At 41.9% G+C, this 27,741-nt stretch overlaps 1 protein-coding gene across 7 annotated transcripts; it reads right to left on the bottom strand.

The window, feature by feature from the left end:
• Positions 1 to 1,102: 1,102 nt before the first annotated feature.
• S1PR3 (sphingosine-1-phosphate receptor 3) lies at positions 1,103 to 11,516 on the bottom strand. Of its 7 annotated transcripts, none has more exons than XM_038125354.1 (3): positions 10,702 to 10,923; positions 7,437 to 7,472; positions 1,103 to 5,470 (listed from the first exon to the last, which is right to left on the bottom strand). In XM_038125354.1, the coding sequence occupies exon 3, from the start codon at positions 5,284 to 5,286 to the stop codon at positions 4,141 to 4,143; it is 1,146 nt and encodes a 381-aa protein (XP_037981282.1). In that variant the 5' UTR covers positions 5,287 to 5,470; positions 7,437 to 7,472; positions 10,702 to 10,923; the 3' UTR covers positions 1,103 to 4,140. The 7 variants fall into 7 exon arrangements, with proteins under 7 accessions (XP_037981282.1, XP_037981281.1, XP_037981283.1 ...); XM_038125353.1 differs by lacking the exon at positions 10,702 to 10,923 and adding an exon at positions 10,300 to 10,504; XM_038125355.1 differs by lacking the exons at positions 7,437 to 7,472; positions 10,702 to 10,923 and adding an exon at positions 10,932 to 11,516.
• Positions 11,517 to 27,741: the final 16,225 nt, after the last annotated feature.

Genomic DNA, 27,741 nt, shown 5'->3' on the forward strand with positions numbered 1-27,741 from the left:
AAGAGATATTACGAAAAGCTTTGCTGAAACCCTGAAAGATTACATCAACTGGCTTCCCTTAATCAACAAAGCGGGCTACCTTGTCACAGAATGAAATCATGTTTGACAAGCAGGACTCTACCCTCTCATGAAGCTGTGTGGGCTGTGACTGATGAATGCATTGTCTTCCAGGTTTTCAATACCTCTCAGAGTAATCTTGACCATGATTTCACTGGGCACTGAAACAAAAATGACAGGCCTGTAGTTTCCAGGGTCCTCCTTCCTACCACTTTTGAAATTTGAGACAACATTCTCCAGCTTTCGGTCAGCTGAGACCTCTCTGGATTCCCCAAACCCCATGAATATCATTGAGAGAGATTTTGCAACGATAACAATAGCTCTTCAAGGAGTCTTGAATAAATCCCAGTCAGGTCCCATAGATTTGTAAGGATCCAGCTCGAGCACCAGGTCCCACACAACTTCAGGGTCAACTGGGAGTTGAAAATTCTTGCAGTCATGGTTCTGGAAACTCAGGGCACAGAGCCTCCCTTGGTCTGTTATCCGCGTTGAAGACAGAGGCAAAGAATGCATTAAACACGTCTACCTAGTCCATGCCCCTGTTTGTGATGTGACCATCCTCACCTGTAATGGGCTGGCTTTATTTCTAAGACACCCTTTTGTCACTGATATTGAAGTAACTCTTTTTATTGTTCCCTACATTTCTGGCAGCTTCATCTGCAACTGAGATTTGACAACAAGAATTTTCTCCCTACACTGGCAAACAGCATCTCAATATTCTTTCCATGTCACCTGACCTTGCTTCCACTGGGCACAGACCTTCCATTTTAGTCTCATTTCCAAGAGAAGACCCCTGTTTAACCAAGCCAGCCTTCTGCCTCTGGAGTACTGCATTCAGGCACAACACCCAGAGACACAGAGTTTAAATGAATGTTTTCCATAGAAGGCCAAAACCTTTTCAAAATTCATAGAAAAATGACTGCTACTTGACACCTTTAGTTTAAAGGTTTGAGATTTTTTTAATTAGAAGGTTTCAAAATGTTTCTGGTACCTAGTGATTTGAAAACATTCACTAAGACTGTTGGCAATAAAAGACTCTTGGAAAGCAGATTGTGAAAACCTTTATTTTCTCCATAGGTGACTGGATTTGCATTTATTTAATAATCCATAATCAAAACAAATATTCCAATTCATTAAATAGTATGAATGAAAGGCTTCTTAGCCTTTGCTCCATGCAAAACCAATTGGAAAAGAAAACCAAATTCGGTTTCCTGTATGCTCAAATCAGCCTGGATGACAAAAGGTTAGATTCTGGGATGTGTTTGGAGGAATTTTTTATTATTTTAGGGTGAAAGAAGATATTCTCCATCTTTTTCCAGCTTCAAGGGTAAGTCATCTTCCTGGCTGTTCAAGGTCCACTGTTAAACTCTTGACTTGTCCTAATTTAAATTCTGCTCTGAAATCTATGCCTTATCTAGTACTTTCCAATGGGATGGACTCACTGAAGATTGTACTGACAATAGGTTTTTTTTCTCCAGTCATAAGTACTTTGTAAATTGTATTAGCAATGTTACATGTGAAGCCATGAATCTTAGAAACCTGCTTCAAGTACAGCAGGGTAGTGAACTAACAAAATATCCCCACAGCTCCTAAATAAGAGAAGGAAATCAAAGTAGAGTGAAATGGTTTTGTACTAACAAGCAATCACATGGCCTTTAACAGTGGAGTTCTTTGCATTACTTGTACCTTGCACCAATACTGACAATAGCTAAGTCTAGAAAGCAGATGTCAAACTTTTATTGTACATCTTTTCAGACTTTGGCCATCAAAATTTTTATTTATCACCTATATAGCAAGAATTATATAACATCCTTGACACGAGGGTTGGTGTGGGGTCAGTAACCATGTTTTCTCAAACCATTGTGTTCCTAAGGCCTATCTGCTCTACAATAGCAAGGAAGCTGCCATGTGCCACCACTCTGGCAACTAACACAAGTATACAAATATTTGAGCTTACAGTTTTAAAAGCCACAGCTTCAGGGGAGAACTTCCACAATACAGCCACAACAGCAATGTAAAATCTAAAAACCTAATCAAGCCATGGCAATGCAATGTCACCAGTTTTATTTCTCACAAACCTACAGATCCTGCAGGCTATATATACAATCCATATAGTTATATCATGCTTACCTTGGTTTAGCTTTTTCTTCTTCTCTAAGTGCACTGCTTTTCAACATTTTTGGTAGAAATTATTTCATATTTACTATTCTCTTTCACAGTTATTTCATTCAAATACAATTCTTCTTTGTTCTTATATACTTTTCTACATTTACAGACTATTAATTCGTAAAAGATAATCACAATGCAAACCTCTACATTTTAAAGGTTTTTGCTACATACAATACACAACTTACACACAATACATATTTGAGAAGAGTCTAATGCTGCTGCTTTAAATGATTAAGACCAGAGTAAAGCTAAGGATGAGCTCTTTCAGGCTGTGTATTAAAAAAGCCTCAACTGCTTCTGATTGTGCATAAGGCAAAGTGTATTTTGAGACATTAAACACAAATCTTTGAAAGAGCCCAATAAAGTTAGATGTATACATTCTTACTGAGACAATGGGAACTTGTCCCAGAATTTCCCATCAAACTCCACAGAAGCCTCCAGCCATAAAGTACAATTGATGGAAGTACCACAGGCCACTTCCATGGGGACCTGAAACCAGATGTCTGTGAAGTCTTTACCACTCCAGGACTCAGGAAACCGCTTTGACACTCAACATCAACCTGTACTCAGGCTGGTAAGGCAGTGATGAACTATAAAGTTGTTGTCAGGTTTCTCTGGAATGGGCTCTCAAAAGGTCAGGGCTGCTGGGGCTCCAGGTCTTCCAAACTAAATAAACCTTCCTTCCAGATCCAATGCAGGGTTGGTTATAAATGGAGATACGCCCTTCAGCATGACCCTGCTGTACTGCATCTTCTCTCTTGCATCTGCAGAAGTGTCCAGAAACAGTAGAAGCATAGGATCCCACTGACAGAAAATGGGATATTGTCCCACTTGCAGAACTTCCCAGGGAGAATTTCTAACACAATCCCACACTGCGGTAGGGCCTAGAAAGGAAAGAAAGAACTCCACAGGAACCCACTGTAGTTCACTGCTTTCTGAAATGATACGTCTCTCTTTCAGAACTGAAGGATCTCAGCTTAGGTAGTGCATTCACAATGTACACAGGTTTATATAGGTTGGACATACATTTTAAAATATATTGGAAATAGTAAGCAAAAATATATGCATTGAAACAGCACATACACTTGTTACACATGTATTGAGGGGGTCACATTTTAGCTACTTTAAATAGCAAATATATATCCTCTCTCAACGGTTTACTACTGCTCACTTAAAATATGTTGTGAAATGCCACAGTGACAACTGTCATGTTGTCTTTCACTAAACATGAAAAGTCTGAATAACAATGGAAAAATAAAAATACTGCATTGATATGACTTGTTAAAGTTTCTGACAGTTAAAAGCTACTACTTCATTTTAAATATCCCCATTGAAACGCATCTATTTGTACAATTAGTCACACTGTATACTGCAATACAATGTTTAGCATGTTGTAAACTTTTACCAACCAATGACTTTTTAATGAGAAATTGTACAAATATACAGCTATTTATACCACATACTTATAAGGCCATTAAAACAACAGCAAGACACATATAGAGAACTATAATCACCAACTTATGGAATGAGTTCTTCTCCCAGCTGGCAATAATTGGGCTCATCTTACAATCGTCAGCAGTCTTTAGTGAATGCTGAAGTATCTAACAGGTTTTAGTGATGTCTTCCAAGACCACGAGGTGCCAAATGAAGCCTTAGCATGCAATGCCACTGTGGCACTTGATGTCCTTAGCTGTGCATGGACTCTGTCCTGGCTGCTGCGTAGCATAAAAGGCTTTTTCTGAATCAGGTGCATCACTGAATGAACACCCAAAGCAAATGATTGTTGATAAATAAGTTCTCAAAGTCAAATAAATGGTTAGTGTTTTCCCCTGTGACTGAAGTGCATGAATATTTAAACTACACTTGTAGCTTAAACCTAAAAACCACAGAAAAGTACTTCTTTTGAGTAGTCCCTTACTTACAGAAGTTTCCATTGTGAAATGAAGATTCATTTTTCTCAGCAATACATGAGGGAACATTTATTGGTGGGAAATCTTCTTTTGGCTTCTGGGTATTGCTGCTGCTGGATTTACTTCGACTGTGATCTGGAGTGGGTTGAATAGGCAAAGATCTGGCCACTTTGGATTTCACCAGGCAGCCACAAACAAGGCGGAAGAAAGCCCGACGCATTTCCTTACTGGCCAGGGTGTAGATGATGGGGTTCATTGCAGAATTGATGACTGCCAAAGCAATAAACCAGTGCGCTTTGTACAAGATGGAGCACTCCTTGACTCTGCAGGCCACATCGATGAGGAACAGGATGAACAGTGGAGACCAGCATGCAATGAAGACACTAACGACAATCACAACAGTCCTAAGGAGTGCCATGGACCGCTCCGAGTTATTGTGGTTGGTGACATTACGACTGCTGGACTTAACCAGTATGTAGATACGGGCATAAAGGATGACAATGGCGACCAAAATGGCTATGAAGATACTAATGCAGAACACAACATAATTTTTGGAGTACAGAGGCAAAATTGTTGAGCAATCTGGTAAGTTGTTTATACAGTTCCAGCCAAGGATGGGGAGGGCACCCAAGGAAATTGAAATAAGCCAGCATGTACCAATGAGAAGGAACACTCTGTATTTTTTATTTGCGTCGTAAGGCCTCATTTTAATCATGGTCAAGTGCCGCTCAATAGCTATCGCTAGCAAGCTGAAAGTGGAAGCTCCCAGGGCAACAAACATGCTACCTTCCCTAATGAACCAGATTGTAGAGGACAAGCTCAGAGTTTTCTTCCCAGACATAAGAATGTTTACTTTGTAAACAATCCCAGCTAAAAGATCACAGAGAGCTAGATTGCCAATAAAGAAGTACATGCGGTTGTGAAATTTATTGTTTTTCCATATGGCAATCAACACCATCAAGTTTTCCAGGACTATGAAACTACATAGGATCAGAAATGAAATAGTGGGCAGGTCTATTTTATCAGTTGCCTTTTCCCTTAAAATAAGCTTTCCTGTGTAATTATAATGCAGTACAATGAGAGAGTCCACCTCTTCATTTCCTTGAGGGCTGACATGAGCATCAGGTGACATGGTAACTGCTGCCATCATTTGTTTCCTGATGGATGCTGGATTTTTTTTCTTCAGTATCACAAGAATATAGTTCCAATAATTTTCCACAAGAGGGAGATCAAGTCACGTTCCTTCCAATGCTCCTCTGGGTAGGCGTTGTGTCTATTCTCACCTCCAGCACATCTTGCAGATTAACTCAGGAGAGTGGCTCTCAAACCAGGCTCTGAAAATAAAATCAATAAATGCAACATAAATATCACTGTCTTCCCATGTCACCCAGTGCTTAAGCTGCAACATACATCCAGGAGCCAGGGGTGAGGGTCTGTGACTGACAGGGCACTATGGTCGAGCACTGCTGCATGCCTCTCACGGTAGCTGTAGGTAAGCTCAGACACAGCCTGGATGCAGAAATACAAGGGCAATGCCACTACAATGTCACAACTACTCAAAGGTGTTTTCCCCCTACAAAATTTCCATGCTGAAAAACACACAGAAGAGCCATGAGAAGGACTGGCAAACAGACCCAGTAAGCCGTAGTGTGCACAGTAAGTAGCTCACTTCCTCTCAAAAAGACCTAAGTGTACATTGCACTACCAAAAGACCACCCAGCCATCAGCAGGGCAAACTCTATGCTTTTAAAGCTTGTTCTTGTTTGCCATGCAGACTCAAGGTAGGAAGGATCTTGAGAAAGACAGCGTCAAGTCTTGATGACCGTGTGCATGTTGCCAGCACTTAAAATAACTTCCCCAGTTTATGGTATAAATTTCTGCTGTTTACAATAGAGAAGATGCACTGAAAGCCAGTCATCCTAAAGCCAACCTCCCACTCAAATTAGTTGGATTTTTGCTACCTTTTTAAAAATAAACACAGCAAATCATATTTTTATAAATGTTGTTTTTCTTTATAGCTAACTTTAGTGGTTTTTTTCCCTTTGTGTAGATATGCAGGACATATCTTTAATGTACTTGGGTTTTTTTAAAAGTAAAAAACAGTTACACTAAATTTGTCTTTCTCAGAAATTCTGATTTTCTTGGTTCACAATCAGTGCTCATGCCCCAAATGTATGCACTGAAGATGAGCAAATGGCCAAGTTTTTACTTTTCTAAGAAAACAAACATGGAGATGGATGGAGATGAGGACAGAAGAGGACAGAAGGACAGAACTTGTTTCATGTGAACAAAATTTGTAACTTTTTTTTTTTTTTTTAGGAAAGTTAAGAAAATCATTGTACTGGATGGAAGGACACTTCTCATGGGCCCAAAATTAAATTTAGGGAACTTTTTAAGAGCTGGAGCTCCTGACCATAGCATCATTTATTTACTCAAGAGTCATGAACATTTTCCAAACACATTAAAGACACTTTCAAAGGAGGTATCAAGGTAAGGAGGGATGGAAAAATATGATCTTTAAGGTCTCTTCCAACTCAATCCATTCTCTGATTTTATGATTCTGCATACAGGTTTCTGAAGATCAGAAACATGTTTGAGCCACTGCTGACCCAACAGACTGTTCTGGACACTTGAGAAGTCAGAGATGCATTTTCAAGTGCCTTCTAAGGATGAGGGGAGGAGCAAACCACATGCGAGATGAAAGTAAAGGTATCTAAATGGTGACCCACACCCTATTTACCCACCTTTCTTTTTCCTTGATTCCCTCCTTCAGAAAAAAAGTTATCTGATAAAAGCCTAGAGTGAACTGACTTGAATTCTTTAGTACATTCAGGATGTTCTAAAATTGCCTTCTGAGAAAATAATTTGGTCTTTTCCCACTGTTATTTCCCCATTTTAGTTCATAGGTCCAAATTGCTACAATTGAAGAGGCTCAGAGGAAAAGACATCCAAGAAACACAGCAGCTGCTTGGTGTCGTGGTCCTTTTCTACTCTGAAGATGATAGCAACCACCTCATTTCTTTCCCATGAGCTCTTGAGCTGTTAAATTCTTTTCTGAAGCATGGTAACAGTGAAGCTCTCAACAGAAAAACTTCACCTCAGCTAAGGTTCAGTGTAATTGTAATTCAGTTACAATCTGTGCACTGTTAACACATTAACTGTCACAGCCTTTCATTGTATTGGCTTATAACAAAATCCCACTGTGTCCATAAGAATTGCAACTGCTTTCCACTGTAAAATAAACAATTACATTTGACTAGAAAAGTATCTGTTAATAATACTTCAACCAGCAATACTCACCAGACTGGCTGATGACTGCCTGGGAGAATAATATTCCTATCATTTAAGAGCACCACATGCAACAAAAGAAATATTTCTTTAAGACATTTTCAAGTGAGTTATCACACTTGTCTATCAAAGTGCAAATACATTTCTTTCTGTGAAGAAAATTATATGCCAGACCTACGAGTTTATCAGCCACAACTCAGCAGATGTAAAGTGTCATGACTGTACTAAAGGTAATGGCACTATACCAGTTCCCCTGGCTGAAAGCAAGGATGATGCACTCAATCAGCAGAAATCGTACAGCCTCTGCCACTGTTAGTGATTACTTTTCTTAAAATTGTTGTAGCAAACTTAGTATCACTAAATTAAATCTTTGCCTCTGACAAGCTAGTAAGAAGACAAGGAAAGTTGTAACTTTATTATTTACCAGGACTCTCACTGACAGAGTACCACACACAAGACATTTGAAAGTTAATATAAATAATGTAATAAATTAGAATTTATTTCCAAGTAATATTCAGCCATAGTCTTCTTTGTTTACCTCCTGCTTTGTAGCCAGTAATTCAGAAAGCACATTCTTTCTTTAACAATTAGAAAAATTAATGCTGGATATGCATTATAATAACAAAAAAGTGACAAGGCAGGTTCAGGATAACATGTGTCACTGCTTTGTGACAGCTCAACGATTTACTCCTCAAAACAAGTTTGCCCCAGTCACATACTAGTTACAAAGTATGGACCTCAGTTCAAAATATTTAAAAAACAACCTGAAGAACCTGTCTGTGGCATGTTGCTTGCCCAGCACTGCCATGGTTAGGCACCTCAGCATCCCAGACTCTTGAAACCACTGGAAATGAGTTTTATTTCCTCTAAAGAAAAGCAGAGAATCCCTATTTCTACAGCAGCAGGTACCACTAGAAGGTTAAACCTCTTTGCAGTGCAGGGGCAATCTGACTGTACTTCCTCATGGATGTGCTGGCTAAAACAGCAATCGCTAAATTACCAAATTAAGGCAGTGGTACAATGTCAAGAACTACGGTCATGCTCAGGACAATTCAGTTGCCTTCTCCAGCTATTTGGCTGACCTTTGTTGTCCCAGCTCCGAGGATGGAGAGAGAAGCTGGGGTCCAAGCTGTGAGCACCAAGATATCCCCCCTTCTGTGCAATCTCCTCACCCACTCTTCATGCTTTGGAGTTTAACCACTGGAGAGAGGTTAATGTGGACTCCTGCAGAGGTCAAGGATCCCGGCAGGGTTAAGCACCCTTTCAAATTAGAGCAGGGGCTCTTTAACATGGATCACATCACTGGTGGATAGGGTCCACCAGCGTCTGTATGGTCCCTCTGCCCAACACACCATGAAAGAAGCAATGCTGTGTGGAAGGCCACAACCTCTTGACTTGCTCTATGGCAAGACACAACTCCTCTGTCTTCTCCAACTGAACCCCAAAGTGCTGCAGGTGGAAAGTCAGGGTCAAACCACTCACTGGCTCCCCTGGCCTGAAATTTTTCTCTGGGAACACTGGGAACACTAATTCCCAGTGCCAGAAGGCAACAGGAAACCTGTAGTAAAGGGGATGCTAAAATCCTTCAGCAACCATCTCCCTCCCATACATCTCGACTCTCTCTTTCCAGTGGGCTCTTTGGTCATGAGTCCTACAGGGAGCTGAGGGCTTTTACCCTCTCAAAAGTCACTGGGCACTTTATATCTAGAAGAAATAAGAAATTTCTGTATTTAAAGGCTGAACCAAACTGCTGTCAATTTTCCTGAAGTCAAAGCAGCAAGTGAGAATAAAGTGAGCACAGAACTTGACCTTCTGCTACATACTTTTGCCCGCAGAAGAACATATGATACCACGCATTCAGCAGACTTGTAATTTGGAATCATATTTTCCTGTTTTCCAAACAGCCACAAACAGACTTGACCAAAGAAACCTGATGCCCCTTTACCACCACCACCATCCGAGCTGCAGTTCTCCCTCCGCTTGCATGTACAGCACCACATTTTGGCCAAAAGACAGAATTTTAAAAACAGCAAAGGGAAAGACAAGAATGCAAATCTGAAGCCAAACCCTTTTATATTTTATGTATCTGTAAAGCCTTTCCAAATGTAAAGCCTTTCCAAATTTATCAGACACCCTTACCCTGGTAGTCTCATTAACAGAAAGGACATTCGAGAAGAGCAGTACATTTCAATACACATTTCCACTGAAATTAAGCTGTGCTAGTTGCAGATGAAGTTTAAACAACAAACATCTGCTACAGAAAAATGTCTTAGAGAACTCAAATAAACTTATAAAGATATTTTCTTAAGTGAATGTGCTGGCAATTTACAGTCTCAGAAAAACAAATAGTTACTTTTCTTGGCTTCTGGCTTTTAGACATCAGTTTGAATTTTGTAACACCGAGTAGCACATATGTACACCTCACAGGGGAGCTCCCGTGTGGTTCAACTCGTGATCGTTAAAGGGAAGGCATTTTGAGTTCCTCCTCCCTTCCCCAGCGCTCCCGACCCATTCCCTCCACTCCAAACTTCAGTAACTGTCCTCGAATTTCCATTAGCCCTGCGGCCTGAGCCTTCTGGGGTGACAAACGTCTCGTTTAAGTTACCCGACGTGTCCGCCGCGTGATGGTCTCACACGGAGAACATCGTTCTGCCCACGGGGCGTGAGGATCCCTAGACCAGGGGTTCCCACGCGGCTCGATGCCGCTCCGCGCCAGCCACCTCTCCTTTGTGCCACACTCCGAGCGGTGACTTCCCGCTCCGACAGGCGGAGCGGCACCGCACCTCGGCCGCGCCGCCGGCCGTGCGGGCAGCGGCGGGCGCATCCCGGGCAGGGGGCAGGGGCACGGGCAGGCAGGGCGCGGGAGCACAGGTACCTGCTGCGTCCGCGCCGCGTCCCACGGCGCTCGGCCCCGCCGCATCCGACCTCGCCGCCTGCGCGGCGCCGCTCGGGCCCCGGGGCTGCGCTGGGCAGGACCGGGCCGGGCCGGGCGGGGCTGGGATCGCCCCGGCCCTGCCCCGCCGCCGCCGCCAATCCCCGCGGCTCCGCACTCCCCGCCGCTGCCCGCAGCCGCCTCGCCCGGATACCCCCGACCGACCTCCCGACCGCCCCTCCGGGCTCTTCTCGGTCCCCGCGTCTGCCTGCCCTCGTCTCCTGCCTCTGGCACGCTGCTCCCGCGCCGCCGTCGCTGCCGGACAAGCTCCGCTCCCCGCTCCGGCGGCCTCTGCCTGCCCCCGTCCCGTCCCGCCACGCCTCACTCCGCCCCTTGGCCGCTCACCGTGCCCCGTGCCCGGGGAAGCGGCGGCCCAGGGCTGGATGCTGCTGGCAGGGCACGGCCGCGGGGGTACCAGCGCGTTTAATGCTTAAACGGCGTTTTGGGCAGCCGGCGTGAAAATGTGAGGCGGCAGAGCCCACCGCCGAGTATTTATAACGTCCAGAAGAATGCGAGGTGGAGGGTCACTCGGGTCGGGCGACTAGAATGTTCAAGTGAGATTGTACGTATTCTACCTCTGCTCCTCTGTTTCACTGTGTCCAGTAATGCAACCTTCAGAGCGCTTGAGTCGAGAGGCACAGGGTATTCATTCAGAATAACATAACAGAAAAACATAACATTCAGAAATTCTCGGCAAAAGTACTTTGTCGGTTTGACCCAGAAATGTCGATTACAGCACGCTCCTGGAAAGGTACCTCTTGACAGAGTTATTGAGTGAATAATAGCAACCCAAGGACAGCGACAGGCACGTGGATTGTGCCAGTGATGGGAGCAGCACTTTGAAAAAGAAGTTGGAACCGGATCCCACAAGTGTCTTATTTAAATTTACTTGTAAGATGCTTGTGGGTACAGCAAATCTTTCTGTCAGAAGTGTGTGTGATAAGCTGGCAAACAGAAGCACTACAGCAACCTTGCTAAGCAGAGGCAGACGTGTAGGGTTGCCTATCGTCTCGCAGCAGTCAGTGTTTTTCTTGGGAGCCTCCTGTCTGGACCTGAGCATCATCACACTTGGAGTCATGCCATGGGCCCGGCTGTTGGGTTGCCTGCACTGCTGTACGGCAGGGACGAAAAGTCCTGGAGAAAAGCAGAACTAGGCTTTTTATAGCCATAAGTTTAAACTGATGGAGCAAATGGTTGTTTCTGTCACTGCTTTTTATTTCCTGAGGGGGAGTAATAGAACTTTTCTGGTTTAGGACTTTGGTAGGAAATAAGGACTACACTGAGCAAAATGGAGGTAAAATTGCTTCCAAGCTGATGGACACAATGGATATGGCCTCACTTAGCTGTGGATAGGACTACAGTGCAATCTGTAGTGGTCTTAGCCTTACCTCCTGACCTCCCGTTTTGTGTGCTGTGTGAAAGCTTCTCTCTTCTGCAGAACAGAAGTAGAAAACTCTTTCCATGTCCCGTAAAGGTACTCACCACTTTTTGTCAAAGGGGACCTCAGGCCTGTGAATTACTACTCTCTCATTGCTCAGCAAATCCTTGTTCTACAGATTCCCTGAAAACCAGCCCAGGAAGCTCTGTAGTCCACTTGGCAGCCACTTGCTGCACACCAGCAAGATCCTGTTCATATAACATAGTGGATGTAAGTAGCCCCTATCCTGGCTCTGTGTTCTGCTGTTATTCCTTGTTATTTCCCCCTCTCTCCTTGTTTTTCCTTTACTACCTTTTGGTTACTTAGAGAGGGGAGCCAGAAGAAATACTCACTCTTACCAAACTGTCATGGATGAGGGCACAAGGTATTGCCACCACAAATATTTTTTGGCAATTGTTCCAGGAGGTGGCAAACTGTGTCCTGCTGCCCATAATGGTTTTAAATTGCCTTCAGTTGGGTTTACCACCTCCAGCAACCCACAGGAGCAGCTAGCAACAAGGCTCCACTACAGTACAAGGGAAGTGGTGTATGATGTTATTTCTGACTGAGACTTCTCATGGTGTCTGACGTGGTGGTGTCTGAAACCACCTTGGCAGCAAAGCACTGTGAGCAATGCAGTCCCACCAAGTGAGAACAGCAATCTCATGCCCCAGCTTTCCTATCCATCACGGAAAACTGACTTCACACACAGCTGTGCTGCAGGGGTGTCTGGCTCATCAGCAGGCAGTGGTTTCTCGCAGATGCCTCTTGACCCCTGTGGTTGCAGTGGCTGCTGATGTCATTGAAGGAGGTAGGTGGCAGGATATTGAAGGGCAAGCTGGAGAAGCTACCCAGGAACAGAGGGCAATAGAGAGTCCCTGTTCAGAGGCTGCAGGAGATTTCCTGGTGTGGCATCTCAGGCCAAAGCAAGAGTTGGCAAAAACCTTCTGAGAGCTCAGCCTCTTTGGCAATAGCTGATACAACCCCCCAGTTCAATTCCAAATGTCATGCAACAGCCAGTGAGGCACCCATGGAGAGCTTTCCACAACGATCTCAACCTTAAAACAAATTACTTTTTGTGGGGTAGAGAGATTAATGACTAAGAAAGACTTAGAAAGAGAAGGCCAGGAGCAGTGATGAATTTTCATAGCAACAGGAGGTTAACAGCTCAGTTTTCTGAGGATGATAAGTCCTTTCTGCCCTGGAAATTTCTGAGTGATTGGGCAAACAGGATTAATAACAGGAAAACACTATTTACTAATGTTATTGGGAGTATTTGACAGTGAAACTAAAACTGAAAATGAGATATTTCCAAGACCTGGAGGTCCTGGGTGACCTACTGATAAAATGCAGTATTCATTTTTCTGCTGCTAACCAAAGAAAACCAACTCTAGTAATACATGTACAAATTCATGTGGAGTGTTTATACTCAGAAGAGAGGTCTTCGTGGATTGTCCTTAAAAACCAACTGACATTCATTAACTGTCAAAGGGAAACTGAATTCTTGGAATGAGTAAGAAAGGAAAGAAGAACAAATTGGAAAACATGGTTGAGCTCTTCTGTGAGCTTGACACCTTGAGTACCATGAGTGTCTATGGTTACTTCATCTCCTGTTTTGTAAAACACAAAAAAGGGAAAAAAGGCAATGGAATATTTAGAAAAGTTATCTGTGCAGGGAAAATCCAGGTTGGCTCCGGCTAATCAATGGCCAAAAAAAAAGATGGAAAACCACAAGATAGGGTACTTTAAAACACAACACAAGGACACAAATTTCTAACAACGTACCATTGGAAACCAATAAACATGAGAGAAAAAGTGGTTAAACAAATTGATGAAACCACTTGGAGTAAAGGACTGCCCATAAGTAAAGGGCTGCCAATACGGTTAAGTACAGTCAGAAGGTAGTGCCGGGCAGTGGATTTGCTTTTCTGTCGTGGGTTTTACGTGGAGAATAACTGATTAAAGAAAGGGTAATTTTTTTCCGAATGCATTACTTGGTCCAGTGAATATAGTGCATGATGAGTGCCATTGATATGGATGGCTTTTCAATACATGCTTTAAAGTCAGAAAAGTGGTTAAAGTCACTTCTACTTACAGATAGATAAAATACACAAACATGCAATAAAATCTGAAGTTACTCTCTGATGAAAGATATTGTGGTTTCTCTACAGACAAAACAGATAAAGTTTCAAGATTAATATTGACTTTCTCATGTAGTAGTTCCATTTAAGTCCTTGAGGAATCTCTTTTTTGTGTTCACTGTTTAGGGCATGATAAAATCTTTGTAATATCTGTCTGTCAAGATTGTGCAAAGTTTTATTAATGCATTAGCTATAATTTCTTCATACTGACATTCATCCAATGCTTTAGAGGTCTGTCATTGATTTACTTGTCTGGAGTTCTTGAAGTAGTGCTTCATCATTTGGAAAATCAATGAATTTATTTTGAATGTTTTGTTATGAAAGCTAAACAGCAGTAAGACAATTTTAAAATTACAAATCAAAGCAATATGATATTCATCTGATTATGTGATAGCACATTTTAGCTCTCTACTTCTCTACTCCTGCTGAACTATCATCTTTATATTAACAGATGTATTATGCATTATTCTATCTAGAAGGTGAAATGGTGCAACATATTTTTTTTCTAAGACCATTTTTCTTATTTCTGTGACTCTAACTCAGTGTTAAGCCAGTATTAAATGTAGCACTGTTTAAATTAGAAATCATTGAAAGATAAGTACGATTAATTAATATTTCAATTGAATATAAAAAAGAAAACCAAAAATGGGAGAACATTTATTTGGAGTGTTTTTAAAGCATAATCTGCAGGGATTGAAATACACTTGGATACTACATCAAAGAAGAAATCTGTCAATAATTATAAAACAGAAGGAGAGGATATTTTGGAAACTTCAAAAACTGTGACTTTTCTTACCTCCTCATGCACTACCACGGCATATGGGTAAGTAAATATATGCTTATGGGACATATTTCAGTTGCAAGTTTTAGATTAACTACATGGATCATTGTGCTTAGAGGCTCTGTTTGCCTCTGCAACCGACACCTTCCTCTAGGGATAAAGGGGCAGATGCTCAGAGAATGGTCAGATATTTATTGGTGTTGTTAATGTTAAGACTGACTCAGCTCGACGTACATCACTGTGCAGACAACACATGTTAAAGGAAAGATAGCTGTTATCATAGCACTTCCAGCCAGACATGATGTAAAAAGTGAAATACAGAAAAAAAAAGGAAAAATTAGTTCAGTCAGACAGCTCCTTGGGTTTCCCCATCTGCATTCTGCAGCTCAACACTCCAGACATGAAGACATGAAGATGCCTACATCACTGTCTGAAGGCTTGTCCCTCCTTTCTTTTCTGCACATCATTCCCATCCTTCCCCAGTTGTTGCCATCTCTTCCTGTACAGCGAGCCTCAGGGTGCCAGAGGGAGATGTCCAGGGGACCTGGGCCAGCTCATGTGGATGCCACTGCTGCAGCATCACGCATCACACACAGGTCCTGCGGAGATCCTGCTGCCCAGGAGGCCTCCATGAGACCCAGTCCTGCCCCCGTGCGAAGGGTAGGCAGAGCGTGGCTGAGGCATGGTGCCCACTGCCAAATCCATGGGTGTAGCTGTACATACACTGTCCCTGGAGGAGTGCTACAGTTCCCTAACACAGCATCACATGGTGGGAATGTGTGCATGTCCTTTGGAGCACACTGACCCATTTTTTTTTCATGTTTTTTAAAGTGAAAACAAAAGGATGAGCTGAAAGAATGGAATAACTCAACTTGCAGCAAAAGTGGCAAAAAAGTGTGAAGAGAAAAATAATGAGCTGTAGGTCATCCGATTGAACTCCTTCTAGACTATCCAAGTACTACAGTATGACTAAAAAATCAAAATAAATTTGAGGGTTTTGTATAGAATTTACATTAAACAACCAAATTTTAGTTAATAGAAATGTTAAACATGCAGAGACTAAACATATGTTATCAAAGGACGATGCAGATGGAATCATGTGATGGTTTAATTTGGAAGAGACCTTAAATATCACTTAGTTCCACCTCCACTGCCACAGGTAGGTACATCTTCCAGGAGACAGGTTACTCAAAGCTACATCCAGCCTGGCCTTGAACACTTCTGGAGATGAGGCATCCACAAGTTCTCTGGGCATCTTTGGCTGCTCTCTCACCTCCAAGTAAAGAATTTCTTCCTGAATGTGCTGTAAATCTACAGTCTTTCAGTTTAAAGTCATTCCCCCTTGTCGTATCACTTCATGCCCTAGTAAAAAGTCTCTCTCCACCTTTCTTGTTGATGTAATGTAATCACGTAATGGAAGGCTGCAGTTAGGTCGCCCGGAAGCCTTCTCTTCTCCAGAACAATCCCAAATCTTGCCGCCTGTCCTTGTAGGAGACGGCCTGATCCAGGCCTCAGATCATCTTCATGGCCATCCTCTGGATTCTCTCCAACAGGTCCACATCTTTCTTTTCTTGGGGATCCCAGAGCTGGATGCAGGGTTCCAGGTAGGATCTCACCAGAGCACAGCAGAGCAGAGCATAGGGGCAGAATCCCCTCCCTTGCCCTGCTGCCCATGCTGCTTTGGATGCAGCCCAGGATACAATTGGCTTTTTGGGCTGCAAGCATGCAGTGCTGAGGAATACTGAGCTTCTTTTTCACCTACACACTTAAGTCCTTCTTGGAAGGATGCAACTGTTTTGGAGTCTTGAAGGCCTGGGACAGGCCAAAAAAAAAAGGCCATAAAAAGAAAAATTCAACAGCTGGGTTCTTGGGACATCTTGCTGAAAATGGACCCCTTTTGGGACAGCAAAAAAAGCACAAAGCAGGAAGGTTTTCCCCTGAGTTTGTACTGACACAATGCTTTTGTAATGCTGCAATATTGTACTTCATTTCATTGTGATGCTTGATGTGCTGTATTTAACTGTTGTAATAGTGGGGCATGGTTTTCTTGCCCTGCTGATAAGTTGAAACTTTTTGCTGTCTATAAGAGAGACAGCCTATATCTTGGTCTTGTTTCTTTAAACCACAGGCCACTGTGTTGTACTCTGGTCTGCAAAGTGCTGTGGGTTTAACATCATCCTTGCTGCCCCCGTTGAAAGGCACGCCATACCTCAGACAGGTATGGTGGGCTCTGATTATGAGATCTTTTGTGTCTGGGAGCCTGGAGAGGGGCCACCTCACATGTCCAGGCCCTCACCTATGGGTGTGAGAAAGGGGGGTCATGGGGTCAGCCAGCAAGGGCTGGTTATGGGGTCATGGCCACCCTTGGTACAGACAGGGAAACAGCAGGAGATGGGGCTAGAGATATGCCCCTCCAGTGAGTAGTGCCCCCAGGCCCCTGACAATGAATCACTTCTGCTGAACCTATGAGGAGTTGTGAGTTGGAATTCTGAGGTATGCCATTTAAAATGGTTTTAAAATGGTGTGGCTGTGCCCATATCAAATTTATTCAGTTAATGAGTTACCTTCCCTTTCAATGTCCCCAAATTCCCTCAAAGCCTATTCTGGAAATGCAATTCAAGTTGTGTTTGAGGCTCATTCACAATGTGCAAGGACTGTACGGCCGATTACATCTTGGCTACCACCAGCTTGGACAAGTCACTGCTGACAAGACACATCAGGAACCAAGGAGAAGACTCACAGTGGGTCTTATGGAAGTAAGCTGTGGAAACCTAGCATATTCCCTTTGCAGCAGAAATAAACAGATATCTAGACTAGGCCTAAGTTTTCCAGGTAGTAGAGTGATGGAAAGAAAGAAGCCTTTAAGTGTCTCTATGTCTGCAGAGCTTTGTAGCATATCTGTCTGCATGCAGCCTGGGTTAAGGCTACTTACACCACCACTAAAACTTGCTTGGGAAGACCAGAAACTCCTAGGAAACATATGTTCCCTCATAAGCCAGTTTCTATTCCACAGGGGCCATGTGACACAGCCACAGAGGAAGAGCACTTCAAACAGAAGACCTAATACTGTTTGTATTAGTAGCATACTAGGCTAAAATGTGTATCTACTCTGAGTGTAAAGGCATTACATTCTAGGCACTGGAATTCTAGCTGTCTCTGCCATGAGAAATTTATATGCTAGAAATAAAAGAGAAATGGAGGTGGGTAGGAAAATAATTAGCATGTTAGAAGAGATAATAGACCTGATTTTGAAAGCCATTGAGAAATCTGAGAAATTACTGGAGCTAAGAGGGGCTGAGAGTGCTCAGAAATGTTAAAAATCTGGCATATGTATTGACTTTACAATAATGACTCAACATTATTAGAAAAGTAGAAAACAAGCACTGTTCAGAAAAGAACCCTAGACTAGTCACAGCAGCCCCTTAATGTTCTTATGTCCTGCTCTCTTCGACATCTGTTTCCCTTTACACAGGAGATAAATTCCTCCCATACCACATAGCATTCCTTAAGAAGTGTTATTACTTGCTGAAACAAGAAGTTCCCCAGAAGCACTGCGTGCCATTGCTGTCAATCAGTCTTTAAGAGCTTTTTAGGAGCTAATGGATGGCGTGTTTGTTGCTGTTTCATGGAACATGATGGCTGAAGTGTCGCAGTAAGGGTCTGTGTAAATAATGCCCAGATGGCAATATGGCCTGCGGGCAAGACTGAGGATTGTGTCGCTGAACGCAGTAGGAGGATTGCTGGTGGAAGAAGACCTGAAAAAGAGTGAGCCTGCCAGATGCTTTCACACATGAATATGCTTTTCAGACATGATGCCATATGCCATCCATACCTGCACATAAAATAGCAGCAAGTTGTTTTAAAGTTTGGAGTGTGGTTTTCACTGTTCCTCTTGAGAGTGTCTGTGTGGTGTGAGGCAGTGCTGTGGGGTAACACCCACCTACAATGTCACCCAGACACTGGCAGCCTTATTGCTCCTCTGGCATGGGATGCTGCTCTGTCACTGGCTCTGCCAAGTAATGCATATTCTTGGTGACATTCTTGGTGACACCCTACTACCTCTGTAGTACTTAATACTAGTACCATACCAACCACTTAGTATTGTCTGTGGGATTCTCAGGGTTGTAACTCAGGCTCATGTCCTTACTGCATGCTATGCACTTAAGTTATTTATTTTATTAACTTCTTTTACACTAAGCCATTTTCTGCATGGCAGAAATAAGATGAAATATTGGCTTTTTTATGGCAACACAACACAAAGATCCCCACTGATATTAAACGTCCTCCTGTTTCTTAAGGTTCCTCTTTATTCATATCTTCTCATTTATGTTTTGTCTTACACTTTACCTTTTTATATGCCTTACCTTTTTTTAGAATGTGAGGGTCTCCAGCTACTACTACTACTATTCAGTTTCCCATACTAAGTTTTCCTATTTTCCTACATATTTCTATAACTCTAATTTCTTCTCTCAGGCTTGAAAGCTCTGACACAAATCTTCTTTTGCCAATATTCAAACCCTCCATGCCTTCTGCCTACTTCTTTCATATTCTTTTCTGCTCATTGCTACTTTTTTAAAAGTCTTCAAAGTACGGCAATATTTAAAATATCAGTGGTACCAAAAATTAGTTTCTTGCTGGTTTAGTGCTACAGTTCACATGCTCCCAGGTGTCTCCTGGTGCAAGAACAATTTGCTTAAGGATGATGGGGTCTATCAAACCTTGTCTCCAAAGTTTGTGGCAGAGCTGAAAGTAAATAGGTGTGGAACTAGATACAGTTAATGGGGCGCCTGATATCTGAGGTGGTGGATTTAGTGCCTGAGGAGAAGCATTGCTGATAATAACTTTTCCCACCTCCAGAGAAGAGTAGGAATGTGTGTCTCCAGGGCATGTTATTTTTTGGGATGTTTTCGGAATAGTGTTATTTATGCCCCACCCATTGGCAAGCCTGGGAAGAAAAGGCATAATCAAAGCCTTATTTAGCTTAAATACAGAGCTCTCTGGTTCTGGAACACAAATCCTTCATTTGCATCTGTGCAGATGGTCATGTAGCATGTATGAACACAGAATAGCTACCAGTGACATCCTTCCAATTGTTACTGGGTAACTGTACACGCACTGGGGAGGGCAATGAAAAGGGGAGATGAATACCCTCACTTCAGCAGCACCATCATTGCTGTAAGTTGCTGTAATATATTAGTGCAAAAGAGGCAAGTATATGTCTTAGCATCCATGGCTTTTGGCTGCATGCAATTTCAGATCTCCACCTTGTTTAGACAACTTCTCCACCCACCCCACTGGGATAGGCATCATAGGAAGTGGAACAGCCTAGGAAATGGAATGACCCTAAGGTGGAGGACTGCTTGCACATTTATACCTCAGCCCCAAGCAGCTGAAAGCCTCAGGAGTTCAGGTTATGGAGGGAAGACCAGAAAGCAGAATCCATAGTTCAATATGAAATGAAATTTAAAATCTGTCATATTTCTCTGTATTTTTTCAATGCTCTTTCTGTTTTCCTTGGAATTGCGTAAAAGCCTGTAAATCTGATACTTTCACTTTGTACAAATAATAGTCTCTTTGAAAGAAAATTGAGTGAGTTGTACATAGGAGAAAATTTTACATAATGAGATAAAGATGTAAGAAGCTGTTTACATCTCATTCTGAGCACTGTTTGATGCTTGTGGTATTTATTTTTTTTAAAGTACAGATATACACTTATAAGACTCTCTTATTTTACTATTTAATTGACAAAAATCAGTTCCTGCATCAAATTACTACTACTGTATCAATTTTCTGTGTATCTTTATGTTTGAGTATTTATTTTCAATAGCTAATGAATAAGCTGTCATTGCAAAAAAATTGAGGGTTTTGATGTTAGAGTACTCCCAAGGTCTGTGGGACCTGTACCAGCACAAATTTGTAGTCAAAGACCATTGTGTCTAGGAGTGGATGTCAACACACGTAGTTGCCATTTGGGCTGCGCACACATCAAAAATGTTGTTCTAGTAAGAACATATGAGGACATCTGCGATATGATATTTTATCTAACAGCAACATGGTCTTTTGGTCTACATGAGCACAGACTCTCTGTACCAGACACAAAGAGAGAGATCAGTAAATGAATGACTTTATTCTCTTCTCATTTAAAGCACCTCACCACTATTAATTTTGATGAAAACGATACGTGCCCATGCTCGCTTACATTGCACCTAGGGGACAGTGCCTGTGTGGCTAATCCTTGTGTCTGTTTCAATCACCTTTTATTTGTAAATGCTGGTTTTTATCCATTTCTTTTCTTATAGGTCATTGTCTCATGCTGCCTCCAGACAGTGCTGTCTTTGTGTTGGAAGACAAAGAAGTAACAGAGGATAGTGGCTGTGGAGCAAAATAATTTGCAGCATTCCTGTTTATTTTCAGACTTTGGAGATTTGTACAAGGAATTAATTCTGTGGGGTTTGCACTTTTAAATCAATATACAACTTTCACTTAATTTTCACAGTCACTTTGTGAAACAGCAAATGCAATGTTCTGAATCTCAACTATTAATTTGATTATGGTCCATAAATTATGCATTCCAGCTCTGACTTTCTGGTCAGCCTGAAGACACTGAAACTGAGACATTTTCCTGTTGACTGGGGCGCACATTATCTGACTTCAGCACCTAATGCTTTGAAACCTACTTACACAGAAATTATATTTTGTTAGTGGCTCTACCTGGATGTCCTATGAATCAGGATTTTGAGGTGCAGCAAAAAATGTAGAAGAGACTGAAAAAGGTCTGACACTTTTGTGATACCTTCCTTCGACACATTTCAGATTTCCAAGAACTCTGGGCAAGTAGAAATACCATTGAAAGGGTATTTTGCCCTAAGAGACCTCATCCATAATGTATACAACAATTTATAGATGAGCTTTGGAAACAAAATTTGCATTATTTTCAGTACTGTTTGGTGATTTCAAAATATGCTTTGTATTTTTGTGTTTACCAGCATTGATTTTGTAGCCTCAGTGAAAATAGCTATGTTACTGAATTTCTGTGTGTACATCTCATACCTTTTGCATTCCTTTCTTGGTTTTCTTTCACTTGTTTAGTTAGTGGGTTGCCTTCAGATGTATCTGAAAACATCAGCTGTTGTGTCACTAGAAAGTAGTTCATGTGTCCCCTTAGAGTAGTTTCATAAGGTCTCCATAAACACAAGTTTTCTATGTGAGCAATTTCTAATTCTTCTTTTAGGGTTCTGAGCAGAACTAGATCTTTGTATAGATGTGTTCATTTGAAATTATTTATTTTGGGGTTTTTGCTGATACTTTTTTCCTCAGCCGTTTAAATAGAAGAAATGAAAAATAGTTGCTTTTTTTGGAATTGAATCTGACAGATCTTGTGTCTCTTGCTTTAAGAAGATTTTGAGCAGTTTTGAGCATATTTTTGCAGTCCTCAAGAGATGTGCATATGATAAGAATGTGGACTGTAAAAACAGACCAGAGGGGTATGAGGTGAGACAGCTACCTACCACTGTAAGCGCTGAAGACACATATGATTTAATTTTGGAGAATTTCTGTGATCTGTATTTGCTATCCTTCACTAACTAATGGTCATGCTGACAGTGGCTGATACTTTTCCAGGCTTGTTTGGTGAGGTTTCTGTTGAGCCTTCGTTATTGTCCTATCAGTTAAAGCTCTCTAATATACGGCCAGCTTAAAATATTGTGGCTTAAAATAGTTTGTTTGATATGAATTGTTCCTGTTACAAGATTTGAGAATTGGGCATGATTCCCTATCACAGAAATAAAAGAAATTACACAGTGTCATAATAATTGTTGTTGAATGTGACATGATTCCAGGTATAGCCATGTGGCCACTAGTTAGAGATGAGAGAGTTGGGAAGCTTTCCTCACAAATGCTATGCTCTGGGTCACATGAGGCTACAAAGGTAAAGCATCTGCCCGTACTTTATAGAAGACTCTATTCCTTCTCTTTCTCTTCCCCAGGAGAGCTGGAGAGGTACCTCACTAATTTTATTTCATCAAATACTGTAGTCTCAGCAATATCCTTTTCAAGTGTCTTCTTACAGCAGTGAAGACATCCCCACTCAGCAAATGAGGACCAGAGTATTTGTGTAGATTAAATCTGCTTCAGAGAGGAGGAAGAGATGTGCCGACCCACTCAGCTGACTATTTTTAGCTGTCATGAATAATCACAGGATGCAAGGGGAAGCATATCTCAAGAGATCACCCACAAAAGGAGTGAATTAATAGCAGAAGTGCTATAAATATACAGGGGGTGGATGACTTGAGTGAGAGTAGCTACTTTAATGGATGAACTGTGGAGAATTGCAGGAGGGGGATGTGTGTGTGGCAAAGCAACAGGAGTTTTCATAAGCATATTGTCTCAGAAGGACTTATTGGTAGAAAATGTCTCTTCAAGGTATTGGGGCTTTTGCTCCCTTCTCTATAGCATATATTCTTAACTCTTGTGTTCCGCTTTTTCTTGAATTTTGTTGCTTACCTTTTCCACTATCTGTGGAGTATGTTCTTTATCAGAGTCATTCATTAATCTTTTCTGTCTTTCATTAAGAAAGCAGCACAAAGGCAAATGGATTCGAGTGGCCTGATAAAGGAGCTTGAAACCAAAGAGAAAGTTTTCCCAGGCTTTTCCCAGAGTTGTTGCACATTCTGAAGAAATACTTCTGTGTTTGATTGAAAAGAAATAGCATCTGTGGCAGAATGAAGCCAAAGACCTGTCACAGTGAGCAGGAACAGATCGATTCCTGGGCGTCAAAGGCCATGTTACTGGTGATGTGCAAGACTTCTTCCAGCATTGACACAACAGACACCTTCACAGGAGCCCAGCTGCCTGTGGAGTAAGGTGCAGTCATTGTTCAGAAATACCATCTCTGGTTAAAATTAGTTATGAACGCGTTTGGTGTGAGTAGTCAGCACCATGGTTCTGTGCAGCTTGGGTATGTATTTCTCCTTTTCTGTGTAAGGGTTCTAGTCTTTCACTCCAGGGCCTAAAGAGATTTTTACAGTGGGAAATTACTGAGTAGTGCATCCCAGGATATTGACACAAAATATATGGGTACTCTTTGCTGGGAAACATTTCTTTATATACTGAAAAGATTATTGCCTCTTCCTATTTTCAAGTGTGTTTGATTGCCTTGCCTAATATTTATGTTATGTTTATGTTTGTGTTATGTTTATGTCCTAGTGTTAGGATATCCTAAATGGTCTTATGACACCAGGAACTTTAAAATGTCTGAACTGCTTTTTTGGTTGCAAGAGGAAGACTTGTGCTCAGAAACATCTATGGCATTGAAATTCTTTCATTCCTTCTAGGGCAGTGGACTTGTATTTTATTTCTGCAGCTAATGAGTCATTTTACTGAGCACTCAGGTAAGGGAAAGGGACTAGTAATTCCCACCTGAGTAATGCAGAAATAAATGTGATTTTGGAAGATGGACAGGCATCCCTGCTTGTCTCTGTGCTGTTCAGGAATATCTGCCTACTGAGACTGCTGCTTGCCATAGTTTGCAAAACATATTTTTATGCAGAACACCTCAGACTGACCAGGCAACAAAGCCTAAATAAGCCTTAACTATAAAGTTTGTTTAAATTCCTCCTTGTCTACTGTGAATCAGAGGTGGTTCCTGTTTAGTTGTTAATCTGAGAACAAAATTAGCCGATGTTTTACAAACTAGTGCTTTATTCACTCTAAGTATTTTGTAAATTGTGTTGAACAGTGGAAAGGAGACAAGGTGTTTGTATTTGTGACATATTTTATTTTCTTTGTGATTTCCTGCATGAAGGTTAGGTTCCTATTGTTTCTAAAATAAAAGCACAGGCAGTTCCACTGGGCCCTTTTAGTTTTATTTTAAAAATTACCAGTGTGTTAGTATGCAAGGTGGCTGAGGTGGTATGGCAGAAGTTTTCATTACAATGTGATGCAAAAAATTGATTTACCTCAGCTCTCATAGAGCAGCTTTTGAACAAACAACATCAAACTACCACAATCAAGGTTAAACATCTAATGCATCTTTGGCAATTACAAGAAATGCTGCAAAAATAACTAGGATTAAGAGCAGCACAATTGGTGGCCTGGCACAGTGCCCTTGCAGGGAGCACTGCACACTGCTGTGGGAGAGGGAAGATTTTTGCTTCTTGGGTGTTGGAATTGTGGAGGGGAAGTGGATAAAGGATAACCCTGAGGTTTTTGGGGTGGAATAACATACCAGCAATGTTGCTTGGGCACCTTTCTTGGTCATCTTGAGAGGCTACAGTCGGGACTGGCTCTAAAGGGGCTGCCTGCCCAGCCCTCTATGCCTCATTATGCTGGGAGAGCCAGCGGCATCTTCACAGTCCAACAGGTATCAAATCTGACAGCATAACCCCATGTAAAGGGTGTGATAGGCAAAAAGCAATCAGCCAAGCAAATCTGTGTTAAGGCTCACTGTCAGGTTCCCTGCTTTGTACTGATATCTCTTTAATTCTGTCTACAACTGGCACAGAGGCAGCCTGTGAGAGGAGCCTGTGTGGACATGCAATATTACCATGTTGCTCATTGCTGTGATCCTTGGCACGGGAAGAAGTCTTGTCTGAAAAAGAATTTATGCTCCTTTTTCTTTATTGGGAGCTGTTTGATCACCAATTTTAAACAGGTTAAAGCATAAAAAGAGATAAAAATGAGCAGTCGTGAGGCTGTGAGGAGAAAGTACAACATATTTTTTCAGTTTCTTTGACATGCAAGTTTTCAGGTTGTGAAATACCTTTGTTATATTTTTGAGAAATAAATTTTGCTCTTGCAGTGGGTGTGCAGAGTATTATTAAATTTGAGCCAAACTTAAAAAAGACAGTCTGAGGTACCAGCTGGTAATAAATTTCAGGCAGAATTCAATTAAAACTGAGTCGCTTGATTCCTGGTAAGCTGCCTGAAATGAATATTTTAGGAATTTGATTTCAGCATGAACAGTTGTTGCAGGCTCACCCATTGTCCTGTAGTCAACTCCTGACACAGACAGCTTGGAGTAGCTCTCAAAAGGTCTTCAAGTGACAGGAGATAGTGGAAGGAGTATTGAGAAGGAGTACAAATTCCTAATGTTGCATGACTACTGTATGGAGTATACTTCACGGCTAGCAAGCAAATAATTAAGAAGAAACCCCAATATCTCTGTTCATGAGAAGAATTTCCTTTCATATTCTTGTAAGCTGGCCTGGCTCACACAGAAATAAAACCCCCAAGAGGCTTCCTTTCTTCTGTTTTGGGATTTCCACTGGGAAAAAATTGCAATTTTTGATCTAAATGTGATCTAAATGCAGCTACACATGCAACTGAAGCCTTCCAGCCCTGGGAGTGCAGTGAAGCTGTGATGTCTGGGCACATCTCTAGGATATGTTCGCACTAGCACGAGGCCATGCCATTCCAAAGCCACTCCTATCTCATTGTCCTGTTTTCAGCTAGGACAGAGTTAATTTCTGCTCAGCAGCTGTTACACTGCTGTGTTTTGTATTCAGAATGGAACAATGTTGATAACACTCTGATGTTTTGGGTTTTGCCAAGTTGTGTTTATCCTGAGTCAAGGACTTTTTTCTTCTCGCGTGCTCTGCCAGTGAGGTAGGATGCAAAAGCCTTTGAGGGAACATGGCTGGGACAGGTGACCTGAACTGACCAAAGAGATGTTCCACATCACAGAATGTCATGTCAGTATAAAAACTGGGGGGAGACTTATGGGGAAGGGAAGGGTCTGTCTGAGTTCAGGGTGGGGGGCATTGGCATTGGTCAGCTGGTGGTAAGAAATTGCATTTTGCACCACTTGTTTCCTTTTTATTGTCACTAATATAATAATTTACCATTGGTATTGTATTTTGCTTTATTTTTCATCATTAGACTGTTCTTATCTTAACCTATAAGTTTTACTTTGATTCTCCTTCCCTTCCACCACATCAGGGGGTGAGTAGAGAGGGGGTTTGAGTGAGTGGCTGCATGGTGTTTTCTTTTCCATTTGGGATTAAACCATCCTTTTGGATGTGCAATATTGAACACAGAATGTTGAGGTAATAACAGATCTGACCAGAGCATGTTAAAATAAAATTGTTACAAACATTCATTGTATTGGTTTAGCAGTTGTTAGTTACAATGCAGACATATTTTCTCTCATATTTGTTTAGTCTCTCTTATACGGATAATACCTTACTTGCAATTTGTGTTCTCTGTGGTATTTCACAGGGTTTATTCAGTGACAATGTCTCTCCTCATGACACCAATCTGGTGTCTGTATTCAGTATTGCAGACAGATCTATATTTTTGGAGTCATCTGGTGAGAGTGATTAATAATCGCATATTTGTTTTTTTCTTCTCAGAGGTACAAACTTTTTCTTTCCTTGTCCTCCAGGCTGATTACAGTAGTTGAGAATTTTAAAGATTTTGAATATCCTTTGACTACCCTTGAAACCAACCTGGTCCTTTTGTTAGGAGCCAACACATTATTGCATATGGTTCAGGTCTTGTTTAAAGTGAGACAAGTAATTCAGAATATTACCCAAAGATCTGCGTAAAGGTTGGATAGTTTGAAATGGCAAGGAGTGTGGGATTGTTTGAGCGAGTACTTGGGGCAGTGGACACTTCCAATGTGTTTGTACCTTACCCTTGAACAAATTCAGAATCCAGAAAAACTAGTAAAGTGTTTCTTTAAAAAGAGTGCTGGCGCTCCAGAGAGGACCCAAATCACTGCAAAGTGTTGGGGCCTGGCCAGCCTTATTGAGCCGTGTTCAACACTGCTCAGTGGCCTCAGGAGGGTCTGTGAAGCTGACAATGAGATGACAGCAGGGCCTGCAGCTGGTCCCACGACCGTGACAGACACTGAGGCTGCTCCAACGCCAGCGATGGGCACTGCCACCAAAACTGCTGAAACAAAATCTACAGGTGCGCTGGCAGCGGGGCCTGCAGAGACACAGAAAAGTACATGAAGGTCACCTGGTAAAAAAGCTTTCACAAAAACAGTCAAGGAGAAGAGGGAGAGCAAAGAGGAGGAAGAAGCAAAACCATCACAAGAGTGG

The sequence above is a fragment of the Motacilla alba genome, chromosome Z (genome assembly GCF_015832195.1).
Source record: "Motacilla alba alba isolate MOTALB_02 chromosome Z, Motacilla_alba_V1.0_pri, whole genome shotgun sequence".
In the NCBI taxonomy this organism is placed as follows: Eukaryota; Metazoa; Chordata; class Aves; order Passeriformes; family Motacillidae; genus Motacilla; species Motacilla alba.